General features: G+C 39.0%; 1 protein-coding gene across 3 annotated transcripts; it reads right to left on the reverse strand.

Moving 5' to 3' along the window:
• Nucleotides 1–11,457: 11,457 nt before the first annotated feature.
• Nucleotides 11,458–20,439, reverse strand: LOC137288260 (inhibitor of apoptosis protein-like). Of its 3 annotated transcripts, XM_067820725.1 has the most exons (5): nucleotides 20,321–20,439; nucleotides 14,247–14,571; nucleotides 13,742–13,887; nucleotides 13,141–13,254; nucleotides 11,458–11,535 (listed from the first exon to the last, which is right to left on the reverse strand). In XM_067820725.1, exons 1-4 carry the CDS (start codon nucleotides 20,360–20,362, stop codon nucleotides 13,168–13,170), a joined length of 600 nt encoding a protein of 199 aa, XP_067676826.1. In that variant the 5' UTR covers nucleotides 20,363–20,439; the 3' UTR covers nucleotides 11,458–11,535; nucleotides 13,141–13,167. The 3 variants fall into 3 exon arrangements, with proteins under 3 accessions (XP_067676826.1, XP_067676827.1, XP_067676825.1); XM_067820726.1 differs by lacking the exons at nucleotides 11,458–11,535; nucleotides 20,321–20,439 and adding an exon at nucleotides 15,469–15,550 and having other exon boundaries at nucleotides 11,689–13,254; XM_067820724.1 differs by lacking the exon at nucleotides 11,458–11,535 and having other exon boundaries at nucleotides 12,911–13,254.
• Nucleotides 20,440–21,189: the final 750 nt, after the last annotated feature.

Consider the following 21,189-nt stretch of genomic DNA (forward strand, 5'->3'; position numbering starts at 1 on the left):
ATATTGCTGGAATATTGCTGAAGTCGGCGTAAAACGTACATTACATGTGTCACTTTTATTCAGTGTCATTAATGCTTTTGAAAAGAATGATAAAACGTTGGATTTGAAATTTTAAAACTGGATACTTTTTAACCAAAGTAGTGTAGGTTGTGTTACGGAAAAACAAATACTGAATGCTCACTGAATCACCAGTGAATAACAAGTCTCGATCATACGTCGGAACATGTTCCATTGGTCAACAAGTGGTCAGACAGAGAGGAAACCGATATGAATGTACGCAGTTAATAGAACACCACGTGTTGGTACATCTGTAACGTTCATGTATATATCCTTATATATGTAGAGTGTTATCAGCTGTCATGGAAACACACATACGTCCCTGTGTGTCCGATCACCAAAAACACGCACGCATGCACGCACGCACATACCCACCAGACATTACTCAGTGCGCACATCACAAAGTCACATACACTGAAAGAGAGGTATACGAAAAGCTTAGTTTTTTAGACAAACCGATGGTAAAACTCATCATGACATTTGCACCCTCCATATCCTTCATACACGTGCAATAACGTAATAATATGGGCAAATAAGTGTTAACGTGTTGAATATTTGCAGCATGTTCCTAAAAGGTAAAGAATCACGTCGACTGCACTAAAATCTAATTGTGTGTACCTGTTCGAATCCAGTCAGTAGACAACTAGTGAACCAACACAAATTCCCCTCGTGACCGGCGAATAACGTATATATCTTACCGACCACCTCAATGTTAATTTTGAATTGTCTGAAGCACGGGTACAAAACTTTTTGTAGCCATCGATAGATTTTGCAGACGAGAAAAACAGATTTAGATTTATGTCCCTTTCATCGATTTGCATTTGCAAAACATCGGTACTTTCCGTGCATCATACGTGATTCAATGTTAATCGAGATAAAGCATTACTACCACGGCGTACCGAATGAGTTGCCATTGGCATGAAATGTACCTCGATTGTAAGTGGGGTACATTGAAAATAATAGAAATGTGCTTAGCCAATCAGAAAACGACATTCATGTGTGAAGTAAGATAAATATACTTACTTCTGGTCTTGTATCACCCCAATTTACATATACCATAAATGCAACAAGTATATAATATTTATTTATAAGCAATACAGTATTTATGTACTTATAGCATACCGATAGTAAAGTTACAATATCTATACCACGTCGTTATCTGCAGCTGTGTTGACAGGAGACCTGCTCACACCCAGGTTATACCGACTCATTGAATTGGGTAGAATGAAATCTCGTCACAGGTTCCTTCCCACAAAGGACGTTTCTCAGCTAGAGGGGTGATAAATAGAACGGCTAGGCGAGGAAAGCATTTTAGTGTTTCCAACAACGGCTTATGTCTATTACAGATTGATTGCACCTCATCACATACTGTGAGTGTAGGCTAAATTTGTAAGGGAAAAAAACAGACGTTTTGAATGATTTTATGAGAATGTTTCATATCATTTTGATCGTCACAGGGAAAGGCCTCTCTGTCGGATGAAATTCGATTTTTTTTGTATAGTTCTGATGACCGAATTTCAACACTGAATACGCTCGACAAAATAGCTTGAAGCAAGTACAATCTTGCTGTTGTTATTGATAGTGTGGGACACTTCCCACATGTCTGTAAAACTACCGATGAGACCATATGTGGATGGACAACACTATATCACTGGCATCTAGGTGAACCATGCCACCCACCATCTTCTGAACACCAGTCTTCAATGGAATGCCACAACGTGCACATGTCGCGAGTGATATCTTACAGCAGTCAAGAGCGCAACCCAGTAGGGCATGTTTGCATAATGGTTACATTCTGATACTGTAAAAATACATTTTGTGTATTATATTTCTTTCTAAACTTCACCCGTCTTGAATTGTTAGGAGTAGAATATAAGATGAAGTGCGCTGGACAACACATAATAATGAGCCATTTTGAATTAAAAACGGATACATACTGCTTCTTTTAACAATACTACAATCTTACTTTAACTTAATACTCAAAACTGTAACTGCATTTTTCAAAGATATGTTTTCAGTGCAGGTTTTCCACGATATTTGTAATCGCAAAGACAGCTATACGCTGCTTCTTAAAGGCTGAACTAGTATGTACCTTCTAAAGACTCTCAGACACCGATAAAGTTGTGTATGGGAAAGTAAAGGGGTGTCCTCCCATGTATTTGCTTAACGAACCACCTTCTCTCCCCTATTCAACCGAGGCCACCAGTGGATAAAGGGATCCATCAAACCTTGTTTGATGACATTTCCCTTTCGTATCTCAGTAAGCGCTCCGTTATTTCAGAACTCAAAACTATCTCTTGATCACGCTTCATCAAGAATTCAGTGACTAACACCCTTATTGTGTAGGAAAAGCAAAACAGTTGTTCACCTTTCTGACGGATGACGCACCATGCCTTTATGGCGCCGCCCTGGGGTTCTTTACTTACACATATCTACCAACAATACGTTTACCCATCCTGGTGACATTACCGAAGAAATACTCGCAAGCAGAAGTTGAAACAGGGCATACACTAGCAGTTAAAGTCAGCAATGACAGTCAGAAGAATCAACTGGACTCATGTAATTACAATCCAATGACCGATCCTAGACGCCATATAAATATATTGTTCATAGATTTCCTTTAGAGCTTAAACATATCTAGGATTTACAAATCCTACAAATTTACAATTCAGTAATGAGGGTTATCACTAATTTTCTGTGATTTCAGAAGACATTACTAAGAAAAATGAAATTACGAAGAAGAAGGAAAATACGGTTGTCCAGGTTTGAATGGCTGTAGTTTTTTCATGTTGTGTGGCCGTGTTTGTTATGTGCTTCTGGACAGTTGAAAATGTTTGTCGAGTAATCCATTTGCTTTTACGTGCGCATCGGTCTTCAAGGTAATTTTGAATATTTTTGTTTTATTTAGCGTTTAGTGATTGGGGGCAAACTCGTTTAGCCAGAGTAGTGAATCAGATGACACTTCTTTTCCGATTATTTTTTTCAATCGAGAGTGATCCGATTTCGAATAAATTTGAGTGATAGTGGAAGGATCTCAAATACTTTGCCGAACTTTAATCCTTCAAACGTAAATAATTTGCAGAACTGATTTCTTTTACGAGCGATTCCCAGTAAAGATGACCCTGACAAAGCGTGCAACATGGTCTCCTGTTCATTTGTATTGATCAGTTGGACATTCGTCGCATATAAACAGTAAATGATTTAGTCTGGGCTTCTATTGGGTATTGACTCTATCAAGAACGATATTCGGGGAAGGGTTTGTATCCGATTTGTCTGAATGAAATATTATCCAAGTACAACTAATAATGTTCCTCATTCTATACTGTACTGTGTACAGGTGTTTTGTTGTTGGTTCGGTCATTGCTACACTCGTTATAAGGGACATTCTCCTCTACATTCTACGTGCCAGCTGCTGGTGCATTGTGATTTGCGGTAAATGAGTAATTAGAAAATAACTCCTCCCTGATCTAAAGGGAATTAGTCTTTGATAGTGATTCATAATTCATAAACACCTGCTTGTACTGTTATGAGAATCGCACAGCAGACACTACTTTCGAGGTTTATTATGACCATGGAAAGGGTTTTAGGAATTTTATTTATTGTTTATTAATAAGGATGACAGAAGTTTTGGAAAATATTGAAACTGCCAAAAGCACAATGACCATACTCCCCGCTGTTGATAAAAGGATCACATATAACTACTTACATCCCTGAAGGCGTTTCAGCACCTGTTACTCTATAATTGTGACTCCTGGTGTATTTTCAGCCACAAGTAAATGATAGGCCTGATACGCCTGGTTGATTCACACTATATTATTAACGTAGCGATGGGAGGTAAAGTATATTTGTTATGTTTATTTTCATCGTGTCTAGACCCGCCCAAGCCAAGCCACGCTGCATTTAATATGAAGTACACATACCTGTTCAGTTTTGCATGGGGATCTACAGCATCTACCTTAATTGTTTCCCTCTCATACGGTCACACGCTTTATTCCTTTTCATGATTCTACTTTCTGGGCCAATTTGGAGCTCTAACCGGGACAATTGACATGGACGGTGCGACGACTTTAATGTTCTTACTCTGAGTCACGCATGGTGTGAAAGGAAGAAAAGTAAATTACGTAAAACCATTTCCATATTCGGGAGGATGTACTTAATGATTAGTCCATGACAATGACACCCTGTGCTCTTTGCCGCTACGCTTCCGGCACTAAACCAACGAAACTGAATGAATGCCTGAATGCCTGAATGCATGAATGAATGAATTTATACATGTTATTACCTATATGTATCCACTCTGTATGACGTCACCATCACATATAACGTCTCTGACGTAAAAAGTACCTATTAAGCTGTTTTAAATATTTAAACTGCAGACGCCCTCGAGACTGATTCGGTTAGATCGCTGACGTCCTTGGACTACTCTAAATCAGGTACTGCAATTCGTCCTTGCACTGTAATCGCAAATAGAACGAATGTGAAATTATATGGGCATCTTTGTGATTTGCTTGGAGGAAATTGATGTTGACGGCTTCGGAGATGTTTTTTCCAGGGACACGCCTCGTCGCTGCTGATTTACATACATCTGCAAAACAAGGCACAAAGAAAAGTTAGACGGAAAACATGTCAGGGCAGAACAGAACTACATTACACGTAGTCCGTGGAGTTGCCATTGGCAGCGGGGTACACTGCATTCAAGCATCACAGTCTATATCACAGTACATTACCCAGAGGGACCCAGATGCAGTGATGATATCCCAGCGGAGATACAGTTTGCATTTGTGTTCGGATTATTCTTGCAGTGGCGATTCCGATCGTTTACACTTATAACGTAATATTGCAGTTTTGGCATCGCTAACGTTTGTAATTTAATAACAACACTATTCCTTGTCACAATCACTTATAGACCCAATTCCAGTCGTAATGGGACAGGTGGCAATAGGAGGGAGACAGGAGAGCTATTCACATATTTCACTTTTCGGTTCTGCATCATTATTCAGGATCATCTATAATTTTAATATTTTGAATGCGAACGTGATTTTTCTGATTTTAATTTGTATCTTCTCGTCGAAACCTGTTTTCAGGTAAGAATCATTCCAATAATTTGAGCCATTTATAACTTTTTTCTCTAATGATTAACATAAGTGAAAACAAGTAAAACCTGTCTTTGATCTTGTGAAAAAGTGTTTAGGAACATCTAAAATTTTTCTGCCTACACGTAGCAATATCAGTCACCAAAACATAGTAATTATCAACCAGTATTTGCACCCATTCCACGTGTAGAATGGTTCTATAGAGTTTAAAATGCATATGATAAATGTCATATTCTGACTGGCTCAGCGCTCTTCTATCATTTTCAGTGTACCGCACTATCAGGCGAGGTTCATCGCAATGTACCCTGCTGCCAATGACAGCTCATTCGGTACGTCGTGGTAGTAATTTTTCATCTCGAATAACAATGAATCATGTAAGATGCACGGAAGTACCTATGTTTTGCGAATGCAAATCAGTGGAAGGGAGATAACTCTAAATTTGTTTCCTTTTGCAATGGCTTCCAAAAGATTTGCATCGCATTCCAATGAACATTTTTTCAAAAATTTTCAAATGTAGTCCCTGTGAATATCAAGAAGGGGAATGACAGCGCGGCTATTTTACTAAGACAATGCATTCGGGAAAAGACAGCAAGATGCAAGACTCGATTCATTTGATTCACACAGGTTGGCTGAAGTGTACGATCCGATACCCATGCTTCAAGCAGTTCAAAATTAACATTGAAGTGTTCGGTAAGACAAATATGTTGTTCATTGGTCCCTCGGGGTCCATGGGCTGATGGCTTATGTGCCCTCGATGTTTATGTTCCTGTCGCCCTCAGGGAACATGAACACGCACTGAGGGTTCATCACCCAATGTCCCCTCGTAACCAGTGATAAATGCAGTCAACATCTCCCCAGGTAGTCTCCAGCAGAGGGTTATGTGCACTGTTCTGCGTGTGTGTAGTGTACTGAATCCCCATTGAACTCTATGTGCTATATACAGTTCTAACATCAGCACAAGTCAAAAGTGCACACTTGACGTGGATCTCCAAATGGATATGTTTAAATATATGGATGGTGTAATGTATCTAGTTTCTTGACTGCAGATAAATATTAGTAACAGTTCAGTGATGGTTCATAAGAATCCAGATAGTGTCTACTTTTGACGGAATCTCTTCACATATGACATCTGAACAGGTTCATTCAAACGGGATATGAGCAGTGATTCAGTACAGTTGATACAGTCACAACAGTAGTAAAGGTGGTCAGATTTAGACAAAATATGACAGTTGCCTCATTGTACCCACCAAGACTTCCCGAAAAATGCAGTCTTTTGCATTACCTAAAGTATCAGAAGGACTGTGCGCCAAGAGATCAGGAGGTACCAGACCAAGGGCAGACAGAACAATGGGGAGCCTGGTGACTGTGTACTTGCGATACAAGCGAGACACTTCGAGGGCGAGGACAGCATATTTAGTATGGGTTTCCTGAATCTTGCCAATCACCTTACTCAAACACTTATAAAGCGAACAATGTTGCAGTGACACATGGTGGTTTATTCAGAGTCATTACTGGAGGGTACAGCTTTGTTCTTGCTTTGTACATGTATCATCAAACAAGAATATATACCTCTCATATCGGACAACATGAGTAATATTAATAAATAGTAAAATAAGACGTAACGTACGAACAAAATTATATTTAATGCCGAGGTAGGAAGATGGTTTTCTACCAGAAAGAAAGATTGCAGAACATGACAAGGCTGTTCGAAACCGTTTTGAGGGCAAAACCTTATGGCCCACAGTAAAAAAAATACACAGTTGCTTACATATACATATATTCAATACATATGAATATCTAAAGTACACCAACATACAGCAGTCAAACATGTAGGCTTCTCTTCAAATAGATTGCTAGGCTTTCAATAACATTCATGTCATTTGCGCATAACAGATGCTTAAACTAAAGAACAGATGGATTTGTATGATAATACCCAGGTGTTAACTGCACCCTACTTGGATGGTAGTATGGACATACTAATAGAAAGTGGAATTCGTCTTCTATGACCTGTAAATGACATTTAGTACATATTTCTATAGTATTATCTACAGTGTCCTCATTGAAACGCAATTGTTTCCGCAAATTACACGTTAGTCAAAGTTCATTTCAGAAAAGAACTAAAACAACAGCATCAAATTGTGTATGATGCACATCAGAATGAACGTGATAACGAGTGGTCAGTGAGATCTAGCTACACAACACACAAGTTTAGATGGTAGTAGTTGCGTCCATGTTCGGGGTTTGGGGGTCAGTGATGTCAGTAGGCCCTGATACTCCCTCTAATGGGCCGGTCACACACCACACAGGCGATCACGGATGCCCCACAGTCATCACAGCACACCACGTGACCACAGGGAAGAAACACCATACAAATGTCCCTCTGCCCACATGACCGACACTTCCCATACTTCCGGGGAGATGCATGATGGGTTCTTTTACAGTGTCCATGTTTGACTGGATCAGCTGACATTCCTCGAGGTGTACCTAGCGTCAGCAAACATACATGCATTAACATGCCCTCTCTGCACAATAATATCATATTTCATACATCATATAATATAGTCAACAGAACGCTACGTGGGATTTTGACATATTCTATGAAGGAAGCGTCTGGTCCCGACTCGATGGCTGGAATATTGCTGAATGCGGCTTAAAACTAAACTCACTCACTCACTCTAAGTAGGTGTTCGATGTACTCATTTCGCATAGATCCACTGCTGAGAATTACATACATGGACGACTGAGGTAGTCTGTTTCGCAGCCCCTCAGCCACATTGTTTCCTCTTCCACCCTGACCTTTCTACAATGTCTTAACCCTTACTGAAGGAGTCTAGATTTCCTCAGCTCCCATTTCACTGGGCCTCATTTTCAGCTTAAAAAGAAATGTTTGTACTAAAGAGTTTTCCTGGAACCGAAACGAATGCTTACCTAAGGGAGATCACTCGTCGTTAACTGTGCAATCTGCTTGAAATGTGTGACTAACGAACCTCGCACTGCAGTATTACCAGAAACGAAGCGCTATTTTTAACCCAACGTCATCAGTATAATTAGAATGTTTTGCAATAAAGAGAAGTAATTCATGAATCCGATTCATCTAAATGATACCCTTTCATAATCCACCCAGTAACTGTAAGGAATATTACCTTCCACCCTTGAATCCAACTTTTATACAAAACATTCTGGAGTATGATCACTTTATGCAAACCCATGCGAATGTGCACTCTTAGCAGTGGGTTAGATGTTTGTTGTTTAACGCCGCACTGAGCAATATTCCATCTCAATGACGGTGGTCTGCAAATCAAGGATGGTCCAGACAATCCACTGATCAACAGCAATAACATGTGTCAACCAAGTCAGCGAGCATGACCAACATTTGTGGCAAGCATGGGTTGCTGAAGACCTATGCTACCCCGGATCTTCAAGGGCCTGATCTTCAATAACACATGCTTGTCGTAATAGGCGACTGACCGGATCGGATGGTCAGGCTTACTGACTTGGTTGACACATGACATCGCCTCCCATTTGCAAAGATCTATGCTCATGATGTTGTTCACTGGATTATTTACAGACCACCGCCATAGAGGTGGAATATTGCTGAGTGCGGCGTAAGAAAAACTCACTCATACATTGAAGATCAATTCTAACCCGGAATTCACTGGTGTTGATCAAGGTTTGTTGACACTTTGTTGCCTAACGGCGAACTACAAGAATGTTCCATATCTATCGCCAGATGAGTATAGTGTTGGGATTACATTCAAGTAGCTGATATACCCGACACACAGATACGCTTACTAGTATCCGCATTAAAGCTGTGTGGACGACATTCTGTGTAAAATAACCAGGCAAATACCACGATAGTCCTGGGTGAGGATTCGCAATACTTCTTATCCGACATGTCATATTTGAGATTTCACTTTCTTATTAAAGTACAAATTCTAGTACTTTTGAGCCCTATCCGGGATTCGCACCCTCAGAGTCAGGCACCTAATCGACAGCACACAAAGTCAGCCGTCTAGCCCCCTCAGCCACCGCGGCTGAAATGGCATTGTGTAATCACTTCATATCCACATCTACAAGGGCAATGGAGACTTGAAGCAGGACTGGGGGTGAAGTAGACCACCAGGAATGATGTGATACTGTCATTCTATATACAAAAGAACTATATATTCACCAAAAGTGAGATAGTTGTTGAGACTAGTTGAAATAACATGAAGAAGTTAACGTAATCCTGTAGTAATTTCTGTAGTAATTTCTGTTGAAGACCTAAAATCGATTATAAACCCTCAGTGTTTACCATTTTGTTCTACATGTGACATGAATGAGTATATCTATATGCCGTTAAAGGTCTGTTTGGTAATAACACCATTATCAACGAAAACTGTTTATCTTACAAATTCGACATTCCTATTCGATTTTGTTATGTTTTATTCTCTCAGGTAATTAGCAACAAAGCTTCATGAAAATATCGACCTACATGTATGTTACCTGCGCTGTATCCATGGTGTGGTATGTTTACTTTCAACAAAAACAATTATTTATTAACTTGCACATAATTTTATTGTCAATATGTAACAACATATATTTCCACTCAAATGATATCACCAAATATATAGAAGACACTGAACTTTAAACTGTTCACGTACGTCGTACAAGTGCGTTCTAGGCATGGTTGTATGAATATATAATATATATAACATATTGGAGAAGCAGTCACAGTGAATACTGCAGCAACATGTTCGTCTTAAATGTTATGTAAATCCCATTTAGATGCGTCAGTTCTGAGGCTGCCTCTGATGGGGGCGTGGCATAAGTCGCACGTCCGGGAGACGACGCCGCACTCGGCACAACACACCACGTGACCGCACGGCAGGAACACAGTGTTGACAGTGCGGACTTTGCAACGTGTACACTTCCGCCTTGAGCGTGACCTCTGTCGTCCCGTGTAGGGTTGCTGACCTGCCACCAAACCTGTGACAGTAATGCAAAATTACAGCGAAACACAAATGCTCTAACCAACTCTTTACTCAAAACATGATTTAGTTTCTTTCCGATTATATGGGCAAAAAGTCTTTGCTACAGCGTAAAGGGGGAAAGAAAGGTTTTATGTAATGCTGGTCATAAATAAATGTCAAATTTAAAGTTTGAATAATTTTCCAGGTGAACCGGGATTTTATCCCACGAGTATATATGGTTTTGCACATCTAATGGTGGCGCCTGAGACGAATGTTACGTCAGTTTCCAAATCACTGGTCCCCTATGCGTGAGAGTGATACATGGTTTAGTTTAGTTGATATTCTGTATTTTTGCACGTGATCCTTGGTCCAGTGTTATAATATATTATTTTAGTCTTTCACATATTGTGAGATCCACAAATCAAAATATGTGTATTGCTCATTAAAAAGAGTATTCTTATAAGCAATAAGTGCGATGGATGACTTTGTGTTTTTAAAATCCCAACAACATAGTCACTCATGATCAGATATTCAGTTCATGAATTGTATGGTCCAAAAGGGGAATCGAACCTGGGTCAGGGCCAAAGCTATTTCCTACCCTCAAGGCTATCCAATATCTCCTTGCAGAAAAACTCATCCTTGCATTCGTTTCTTCGTAATCTACATTTTAACAAGCACAACCTATGCCACATACTTTCCAGTTACATTACGAATGTTTTATGAAAACGTGTTCTCTTTTTAATTTATGTATAATATTTTTTTCTGGTTACTCTCTATTGGCATAAGCACATACACAGCGGCTGTAAAATCCAGCAATTGTTTGGTCATCTACCAAATATGAAGTTAATTTGGAACTCAAATGTCACAACAAACATCACTTGCTTTGTAAAACTGCCATAGTGCATTTTGCTCAATAAATTAGACCTTATGAGGTAAGATTACTTTTTCGAATAAGTTTGTACATGCTTTGCTGGATTGGGACATGCGTGTGCGTGTGCGTGTGCGTGTGCGTGTGCTTATGGTCGTAGAGCAAAACGTTCGAGGAGTATATCTCAGTATTATCTGAGTGATATATAAGACAAGTATCTGCAAAATATCTTCAATGAAAGTAGCTAGTTCCCAAAGATATCACGCAGCAGTGACATCGCTCACATGCGTTTCTTGCCCGTGTATCCACACTAAAGCTTGAAGGAAGGCTTCACTTCAGGTTTCAGTGACTTTACAAAACCGACTAGAATTGTACAATATATGCATGTGACTGTTAGGACGCCCCCCGTCGTGGTATTCCTGAAATACCAATGAAAGCGGCATAAAACTAAACTCACTCACTATTGACGAACCTCACCTGTGTACACCCCGAGGGTAGCTAACAGCAGCATGGACAACATCTTGACGGCGTGAGTGGTTGGCCGATGTGATATTCCCCAGCACTCCTAGTATGGTGTAGGCATGTATAGAGACACGTCACATTTTTACCAACACGGAATCTACTTTCTACTTGCCACGTATGTGATAACTATAGAATCTGACGTCTCTGACTTTTATGTGACTATTGTGCATGTGTCAGAAGGAAACAAGAACACCAATTAAATGAATATTCATTTATTACGTAAGAAACACTTTTGAATTTGCCAACATATTTTGATATTGTTATTCAGACGAAAAAAGCAATCTATTTATGAAGATATAAACATGATCTGCAATAAATGTAAGACTGAATCATACACTAGTTCAGTATTGACAGTGCAGTAAAATGACAGTTTTGCAAGTAATGACGGGAATGTTAAGAAATTGCATATTCACATGTCCTGATGAACTGCCCCTGTCATTACATGGATCAGAACCAACCGGGCAATGTCGAATCTAATCCTGGTTCAAAATGAACAACCGCCTGCCTACCATCTTGTGTATATCATATAAAAGGTTGCATTATAATTACTCTAGCTCCATAAAGAGTACAAAATCCAAAACTTGTGTGAAACATATTTTTTGGTAATACATCGAAAATGTATTTTGACAGTTGTCTGAATGAATGATTATCGCTTGACGCGACACGAATTTAACTTCAGATCTCATTAAGGCTGAAAAATATGTTAATTAGTGCAATCTAATATTTTTACGGCAATATTACACTAGTTTTTACCGCTAGATTTATGACGTCTTAAGGGGTCAGAGTCATGACGTCACAGTGCTAAGGTCGCCGTCGCAGTGGTACTGGACCTTGTTTGACTCTAGGAAAACTGGGAGTCCTCACAATGTAGCCGCAGTTTTTATCAATTTGTGTTGGAAGTAATAAACAGAATACTAAACCCACTTCCGTGAAATACCATTTTCATTAAACTCGTGAAAGGGCGTTTGATACCAAGTCATTCACTCGTTAAATGGTATTACACGGAATTTCTCTTAGTATCCTCTATATATCTTGAAATGGTCCGGCTTCTCGACTGCTCGTGTTGGTCGTCATTCCCTGACATTACACGGAGAACATGTGAGGGAGTATCGTGTTCATTACGTCAGTCATCACACAGATACACTTGGAACCAGGGAAGTGACAGCAACATCTCAAAACTAATCATTTAAACCTATTGCTTCTTGTATTTCATTTAGTATTCAGATGCTTTGCAGACCTTCTCTGTCACCATGTGCATCACTGATACTCCCGAAACATATTCTACAGTGAATAAGACAATCCTAGAGGACTGAGAAATACCTGTCAGTATTCTGACAGAATCCGATAACTCCAAACTATTCATCACTATGGGTGGAAATCCAAAATGTCTTGTTCTAAATATAATTGTTGTGTCTGCATTTTTTTTCTTTGGATCGGGTTTTGGGACACGTTTAATAACATAGACTGTAATTCGCAATTGTTGGTTTATTCTAATGTACTAACAATAAAGTCATTTACATTGAAACGGGCCCAAGAGAGACCTGAGATTCCTGGGGTATATCGAGACTTATTTTATTCAGGGCTTTATCACTTCATGGAGGGATAGGCTGCAGGGAAAATAATATGGTAGAAGGACTTTTACACAGACCGTTGTTGGTTATGTTCCAGCCGTAGATTAATGAATTGTTGAGGCATAGCTGGTGGGTTGAGGACTGGTATCACACTCCGAGAAATAGCGTCTCCTTGGCCTGAAGGCGATGTTCTACAAGACAGGTTAACATGATGAGGACGTACCAGAAATATTTGTAATGATTCAGTGCTGAGGACAGAAACAACCAATTAGGGTTCTGGACACTTGTTACGATCCATTTCACTAACGTCATGGCTGATTGTGTGGATATCTAGAACACTAGCTGGCCAGTAGGAAAAGTGGAAAGACCAAATCAGTTCTGTTATCACTTCAATAACACATTTTGTTTTGGGTTTTTCTACCTGTCAAGCTGTGACGATACGAGATACCAACTGAAATTTAAATTGAACCCATGAAAGAAGAAAAACCTCGTGAAGATCAGACCGTAAAAAATGATATTAGATTGGACCGAAGGTACCTCGTCTACATGTAAATTTACTGATGACTATATAATTATGATAATTATGTTTGAAATATGTAAACAAAATACCCCTGGGTGTTCTATTTATTTACACGGTATAGAGTTGGCTAATACCATGCTTTTTTATTAGTCATTTACCCCGTTCTTGATCCGCGTGTAGACGTTCCTGCGCAGCACCGGGCACGTCATCTGCAATTCCGCATGTCGCCTCCAAGGATCGTCGTCAGCGCTCCAACTGTGGGCGTTGCAGCCACAGAAAAAACACGTCAAGGTGTTGTCACTGCCTATAAAATAGAAAACCAGCATAGGTTTGTCTTCCAAGAGTCCATACAGAGATCTAGTTTTTATGTGCACCCCCTTCTCCGAAATCATGGCTCCGCCCCTGCAATACACATATAATAAGGTGAAAATGTATGGATAACGTGTTTAGTATGAGAAACGAGGGCTTGAGGAGTATGTTGTCATTCATTCATTCATCTAATGGAAGAATAAGGCTATTCTTTGACACGCCGCTCAAAGATTCTCTCTCTCTCTCATAATGACTCCATGTCTCATAACAAACGTATTACGTATTAATGCCTCATAGCAAACGTATTACGTATTGATACGTACTCTCTACTTTATGATAGATCTCACAGACTACCTGAATGATAAAACCCTGCCCGAGCGATGGTAACACGAACAGCATCAGGTATGTTCGCCATCTTGTCTGTAGCGGCCCGCAGAGTTTGAAGTCTGTCATCGGAATTCCACATTCGGCCATGTTGTGGTGTGGAGGGAGGTAGTTGCTGCAGCAGTCTCATCTTCTGTTTCAACGTCAGTTCGACACAGGCCACGTTCCTAAGGCTGGGAGACTTCCGTAGTGTTTGGTTCACGAAGTCCCCGAGAATCCCCCCGGCGTCTTCACATTCATAACATTGACGCCTGGTAGTGAAAAACTTCATGTTCAGATGGAGAATCACCGGAACCTGAAAGATGATAAACCACGAAGCCGAGTTCTCTTTACAGCATAGGGATAACACGTTGCGGCGTTCTCCGACTCTAAGGCCTCCATGCTGTGAGACACTTCACATCAGAATACAGCTTCTCGAATTGGTTTTGTTCCATTGGTGCACATCGTAATTGGTATTCAACGTCATTTGTTTCAAATATTGTAAGACCCGGCGGTCGTTATTTTGAAAAGAAAAATGCAGTTACTCGGGCATAATGTAAAGAATGAATGAATGGGTGTTATTTTGCGCCGCATTTAGCAATATTCCGGCAATATCACGTCGGGGGTCACAAGAAATAGGCTTCACACAATGTACTCATGTGCGGAATCGAACCAAAGGTCTTTGGTGTGACGAGCGAACGCTTTAACCAGTAAACTACCCCACCGTCCTATAGTGTAAAGAACCCATTTACAGCCCAGACAATCATGTTATCGATTAACCAGAAATTACAGTCACGACTGTTGAGTAGAAGTTCAGGGACTCCGCTGTTATCGAGGGAAGAAATGTGTTTTGGTAACAGATTTAGAGTAGTTTAACAACACAGTGAGTATCGATTTGAATGTTTCGGATCAAACATCTCTGTTGTGCCTGACTCAGCATAGATAAATGATTGAACTTATGTTGAAACGCGGGAATCACGTGCTTGATTAATTCATGAGCTTAAATGTCAGTTTGTTAAGGGTGATCAACAAATGAGATCTTGAAATGAGATGATGAGCGTGACGTCATTACTTAATGTTAACTTAACACGTATTTAATGCATAATAACACGTATTTAATACACAATGGCACTATTAGAGCACAATAACGTGTATCTAATGCACAATAACACGTATTTAATGCACAAATATATATGTAAGAAAGAATCCTCACCTGTAGGTAAGGGCTATCCCAGTATGTGGTTAACTGTCGTTACAAGGCACTGCACGCAAAGGAGCTTCGCCATTACGCTATTTTTGTATCTGACGAATGTCATGGAAAATATAGCTTGTTAAATATAACACCAACACTATACTGATCTGGCGATATGTATAGAACCTTCCGATGACTCGACACTAACCAGAAACTTGTAACGTATAAAAATTTTCCTGTAGCTCCGTGTCGCGAGCAATGTGACTAGAATCAATCTGACACTATACAAAGATCGCCTGTGTGTTCCGTGTGTTCACTTCTTTAATGTCTTTCATTTTATTTGTCTCCAGAAAACTCCCCCATCTACAGTAATCATGGTGACTATGATGGTATGACAGAACTGAGTGATTATCTTTTTACTATTGTTTGTGATCATCCTGACAAGGAGATATTCCTAGCTGGCGACTTGAATGCTCGCATGAAGGACTTTATTGACTACATTCCTGATGACAATCTATCTCTTGTATATGACTCTGATGATTATCCATGTGATACTTTTGATACCCCAAGATCAACTAAAGATATTCATGTTCATAATAATTATGGTATTAAGCTAGCAGAATTATGCCGCACATATAGTATTCATGCTTTAAATGGTCGCCTGTTTAATGACACCAGTGGTGAATTTACTTGTGTAACCCATAATGGTACCAGTCTTGTTGACTACATGCTGGCATCAACAACCCTTTTTCCCCATATTACTGATTTTGGAGTTGGAACTGAGGATAAATCATGCCATTTTCCTCTTTACTGTACACTGGATCTTGATATTGGTTTTTTGTCTGAACCAGTCAAGCAGCAATCTTCACCACAGAATGACACCCAAAATGATGAAAGTGTAACATGGTACAAATACTTATGGCACAGAGATTCAGACAATAATTTCCTACATAAATTATTAAGTAATCTCAATGCATCTCTCAATACACTAAGTGATCTTATAACCACTAACACAGCTATCCTTTTTAGTGAATGTTATACAAGATGCAGCAAATCATACAAAGCAAGTCTATAAAGGTATTACCACACAGAAATATCTTACACAGCCACCATGGTGGGATGAGGAATTAGAAAGAATTAAGCATGATAAATATGCAGCACTACGTGCACACAGGGACCATAACCATGACATTAACATTTACAAACAATACCGTAACACTTTCAAGCAGCTATTTAAGAAGAAGAAAAGGAAATATTTACAAACACAGAAAGATAAATTAATTTCAGCTAGATCTGATCCTAGACAATTTTGGAAACTTATTAAAATGAACAGAATGTCCAGTTGTACTTCCCAACAAATAACCTGTAAACAATGGTACGTTCACTTCCAAACACTACTCTCTGCAGACAACACGAATCAGCTCCAACACACTGAACAGTCTACTGATACTCAATCCTCTACAGGTACACTCAACCAGCCTATAACCCAGGAAGAAGTTATGTCTCACATTAAACTGTTAGCAAACAATAAGTCACCCGGACCAGACGGTATTGGAAATGAATTTCTTAAAGTCTCTAAAGACTATATTACACCTATTCTTACAAGATTATATAATCGTATACTCAATACCGGTCACTTTCCAAGTGCATGTGGACACAGCATCATATGTCCATTATTTAAGTCAGGTAACAAATCAGATACCAACAACTACAGGGGCATTTCCCTCATTGACTCACTGTGTAAAGTATTTACTTCATTACTGAACAGTAGGCTGCAGACATGGTGTGATGAAAATAATGTGTTAGGTGACTTTCAAGCAGGTTTTAGACCTGGCTATTCTACAGTAGACCATATATTTACCCTTAATGCTATTGCAACAAAATATTCATGCAAAAGAAATGGAAGATTTTACTGTTTGTATATTGACTTTAGTAAAGCATTTGACACTTTAAACCACAATATTCTCTTAAATGCATTGAAAGATGTTGGTGTGTCAGGCAAATTTTTCAACATTGTATCATCCATGTACAACAGTCTGTCTGCCTGTGTGAGAACAAGCACTGGTTTGTCTCAATCATTTGCATGTAATATCGGTACTCGACAGGGTTGTATCTTAAGTCCTCAGATATTTATCATATTCATTAACCATTTGTATACATTATTGGAGGATGTAGGTGGCAGAGGGGTGTTTATTTCACACAATGTAGATGACTTGTATGCCCTAATCTTTGCAGATGATGTTTCTGCTCTGGCAGATAGTTGTAACCAGTTGCAGTTAAAGATAAATGCACTAGAACTATTTTGTAATAATACAGGTATGTGTGTAAATTTGAAGAAAACTAAGGTAGTTGTGTTTAGACTGGGGGGGGTCCACTTAGGTCTTATGAGAAATGGTACTACAAGGGAGATCCTATTGAAGTAGTTTCATCCTACCGTTACTTAGGTTTAACATTTACTCCGAAACTTGTATGGAGTAAGGCGCAAACAATACTAGCATCCCAGGCAAACAAGGCAATATTAGCAATTAATGGTTTCCAGAGGAAAGTTGGTAATATTTCCTGTCCAGACCTCTTTAAGATATTCGATTCAATGATTACCCCTATTTTATGTTATGGTTCAGAAGTCTGGGGATTATCCTATTGTAAAACTGTCGAGTCTGTTCATCTTGCTTTCTGCAAATATTTTCTTAAAGTCAACAAATCCACTTCATCAAATATGGTTTTAGGAGAATGTGGTAGGTATCCACTACAGCGTGTGTACACAACAAAGGTTATTAAGTATTGGTGTCACTTATTGCAGCTACCCAAAGATAGAATACCATACCAGTCCTACATGATGCTTAAGGCACTTGATGAGGGTGGGAGAATTACATGGGCTAGTAAGGTTAAACATTTACTATTCCAGTTTGGTTTTGGTTATGCCTGGTTAAGTCACAATGTTGGAGATTAAAAGGTTTTCATATCTATGTTCAAACAGCGGTTATGTGATAATTTACAGCAGACATGGTACTCCTCTCTAGAGTCTTCACCCAAATGTTACCTCTACAAATCGTACAAATCTTTGTTGGATGTTGAAAAGTACCTACGATGTGATTTACCTCTTTATGTAAGAACTGCTATTTCTAGATTTAGATGTTCAAACTTCAAAATTGCCATAGAAACTGGAAGATACACTAATACTGATAGACATCTAAGACTGTGTAGCCACTGCAAAAATAATAATGTAAATGTCATTGAGGATGAATTCCATATTTTATTGGAATGCCCACTATATGCAGATATTAGAACGAAATACCTTAGTAATACGCTAAAGAAACCACACAACCTCATGTCTGTTGTTAACATTTTTAAAGATCCCAACACAAATACTCTCCATAATGTTGGACATTTCCTCTTTCATGCTGAAAAGAGGATCCATTTAAAATATGCTCAGCGACTGTAATTGAATTATGTTTGTATTTTGGGCCTGTGGCCTTTATACAGAATAAAACATGTCTGTCTGTCTGTCTGTCATTTTACACAGGAAAGTCAGGGTTAGAATTGATCTTCAGTTACCCATACATGTTAGAGGTGACTGATGGAATCGGGTGGTCAGACTCACTGATTTGGTTGACACATGTCATCGTATCCCATTTTCATAGATCGATTCTTATGCTGTTGATCACTGGATTGTCTGGTCAAGACTCGATCATTTACAAACCGCCACCAAGTTGTTGGAGTAGTGATGAGTGTAAGCAACAAATAACCAATGAAACTATTTTATTTAACTCCCCGAAATAGTCGAATGGCGTTTGACGCCGAACAACATACTTTAACGTTACCTAAACGGGATAGCAGTAGTTGTGTTCAAACAATGTACGTTACTAGATTCGAACATATTGTGTCAAGTTACTATATAATTTTAATGTAACCAGTGTAATGTTTCGTGTCTATAAATTTATATTGTGTAACGTTTTCATTTTCAGCACTGTAAATAACGTCGCAACAATGTGATATCAGCCTCATACATACCGTAAAGTCGGCAAATATTCCTGCGATTGTCTCATGCGGTTAATACCAGCAGTTACAATCATTTCCCTGTTTCAATCGAATCAGTTTGTGAAGATAGGGAAGAAACAGGCTGTACAGTTGCCAACAAGGCTGACATCACATGAGTGAACGTTCTGACTATCTACACTAGACCCGTATCAGACACCGCGTTTAGTTTACAAAACAACTTACCGCTAAACAGATATCCAGAATCGCTGTGTCTCCTCGTACATCGGTAACATAAAGTTTAGTTTGAATATGAACGCTAAATGGAAGTATATCACAATCACTCACAACTATTTTTCGTTAGGTTTCCCTAATATTACTTCTTGCGAGATAGTATAATGTCAGTCGCTTGATTGTCTGGTCCAGGCTCGATTATTTACAGACCACTGTGCAAGTCAAACCATTGATTACACTACAGTCTCGTTTCCTGCTGACTGGGTTCCGTCAGTCCAGCATTTTGGGACCGACTCATTCAACTGGATATATAAATATTAATCAGTGTTATTTGATACATCTAATCACGTGTATATTGCAACACTATGGTCCTTCTAATCCTTGCAAACACGTCGTACAGCGTGCTCTGTCGTACAACGAGTTCTGACAAACGGAGACCTGGAAATTGTGGAAATTTCAAACGATTCTCTGCTCGTAAGCGCAATGAACACATAACAGGTGTAACGGTGAGCCGGGTGAATTATGAATCATTTTACATAGTCTTCAAACAGAGGCAGTCTGTGACGTCTTAGTTAACGAAATGCCTCGATACAAAATATAGAAATACGACTTTTTTTCATTTTTTCTTCTTTTTTTTTTTTTAAAAAAATAATGAAGTAATTACCTTTTTCTCACTAAACAAGGAATTGGAAGTTAGTATACACATGGCTGTTTGTTGTGTCTCTTTTCACTTTCACGCGAGAAAATTCGGATCGTCTGAAAAGTAGATAAATGTCTGAATAGGTTAATGAGGTTTTGGTTTGTATAAATGAAAAACTGCTGAATGTGGCATTAAACAACAAATATCATCATCTATCTTTTTCATGTAAAATCATATTATTGGGTCATGGTACAGTCGCCATGGACCTCTATAGTTTCATATAGACACATGTAAAATCATTTTCCTCATAAAACTGTTTCGCTGTTTTCATAGAGAAAGCAAGCGACCACGTACGCCCAGATTCAATGCTATTCACTATGCCGTGTACAGATTCTTCTGGTTTGACAATCAATGTGTAGTGTCTTTGCTATTCCTCTTTCGTCTGTCATCTACATGGACATGACGACATGTCAAACCATGATAACTGAAGCAGTAGATATCCCGCTTCACTGTTTACGGTCTCATGTCTTTTATCGTCGAAAGGTACCTACAATCGGAAAAAATATCGCTGTGGTTGTTCCCGTCTTTTTTAATGAAAGAGAATAAACGCACCGTTCCAAGTAAACGGTTCCCTTTCTGAACGGTTTGCTAAAGGGGCGATACTATTTAAAACATACAACGCACGTAAATGATGTCCATTTCCATTGAAATACTCTTGAATCTTGAGCAAATGCATTTGCGTTTATCACACTTATGAAATCCCTGAACACATAAACTATACCAATTTTGGTGAAAGTTTTGCTTGAGAAAATATTGCATAAAATACACATAAGGGATATAATACTATATTTTCAAAATAAACAAACTGGTCCAATAATTTGGGAATTAAACTA

This window comes from Haliotis asinina, chromosome 6 (genome assembly GCF_037392515.1).
Source record: "Haliotis asinina isolate JCU_RB_2024 chromosome 6, JCU_Hal_asi_v2, whole genome shotgun sequence".
Taxonomy (NCBI): domain Eukaryota; kingdom Metazoa; phylum Mollusca; class Gastropoda; order Lepetellida; family Haliotidae; genus Haliotis; species Haliotis asinina.

What these genes read in the sequence shown, in the direction of transcription:
- LOC137288260 (XM_067820725.1), bottom strand. Translation starts at nt 20,362, where the DNA reads ATGTGTATACTAACTTCCAATTCCTTGTTTAGTGAGAAAAAG. An exon ending in GGCAGGGTTTTATCATTCAG is followed by an intron (nt 13,888 to 14,246) that starts GTAGTCTGTGAG and finishes TCTATTTTATAG; the next exon opens with GCAGTGACAACACCTTGACG. An exon ending in ACACGCGGATCAAGAACGGG is followed by an intron (nt 13,255 to 13,741) that starts GTAAATGACTAA and finishes CCTGTCTTGTAG; the next exon opens with AACATCGCCTTCAGGCCAAG.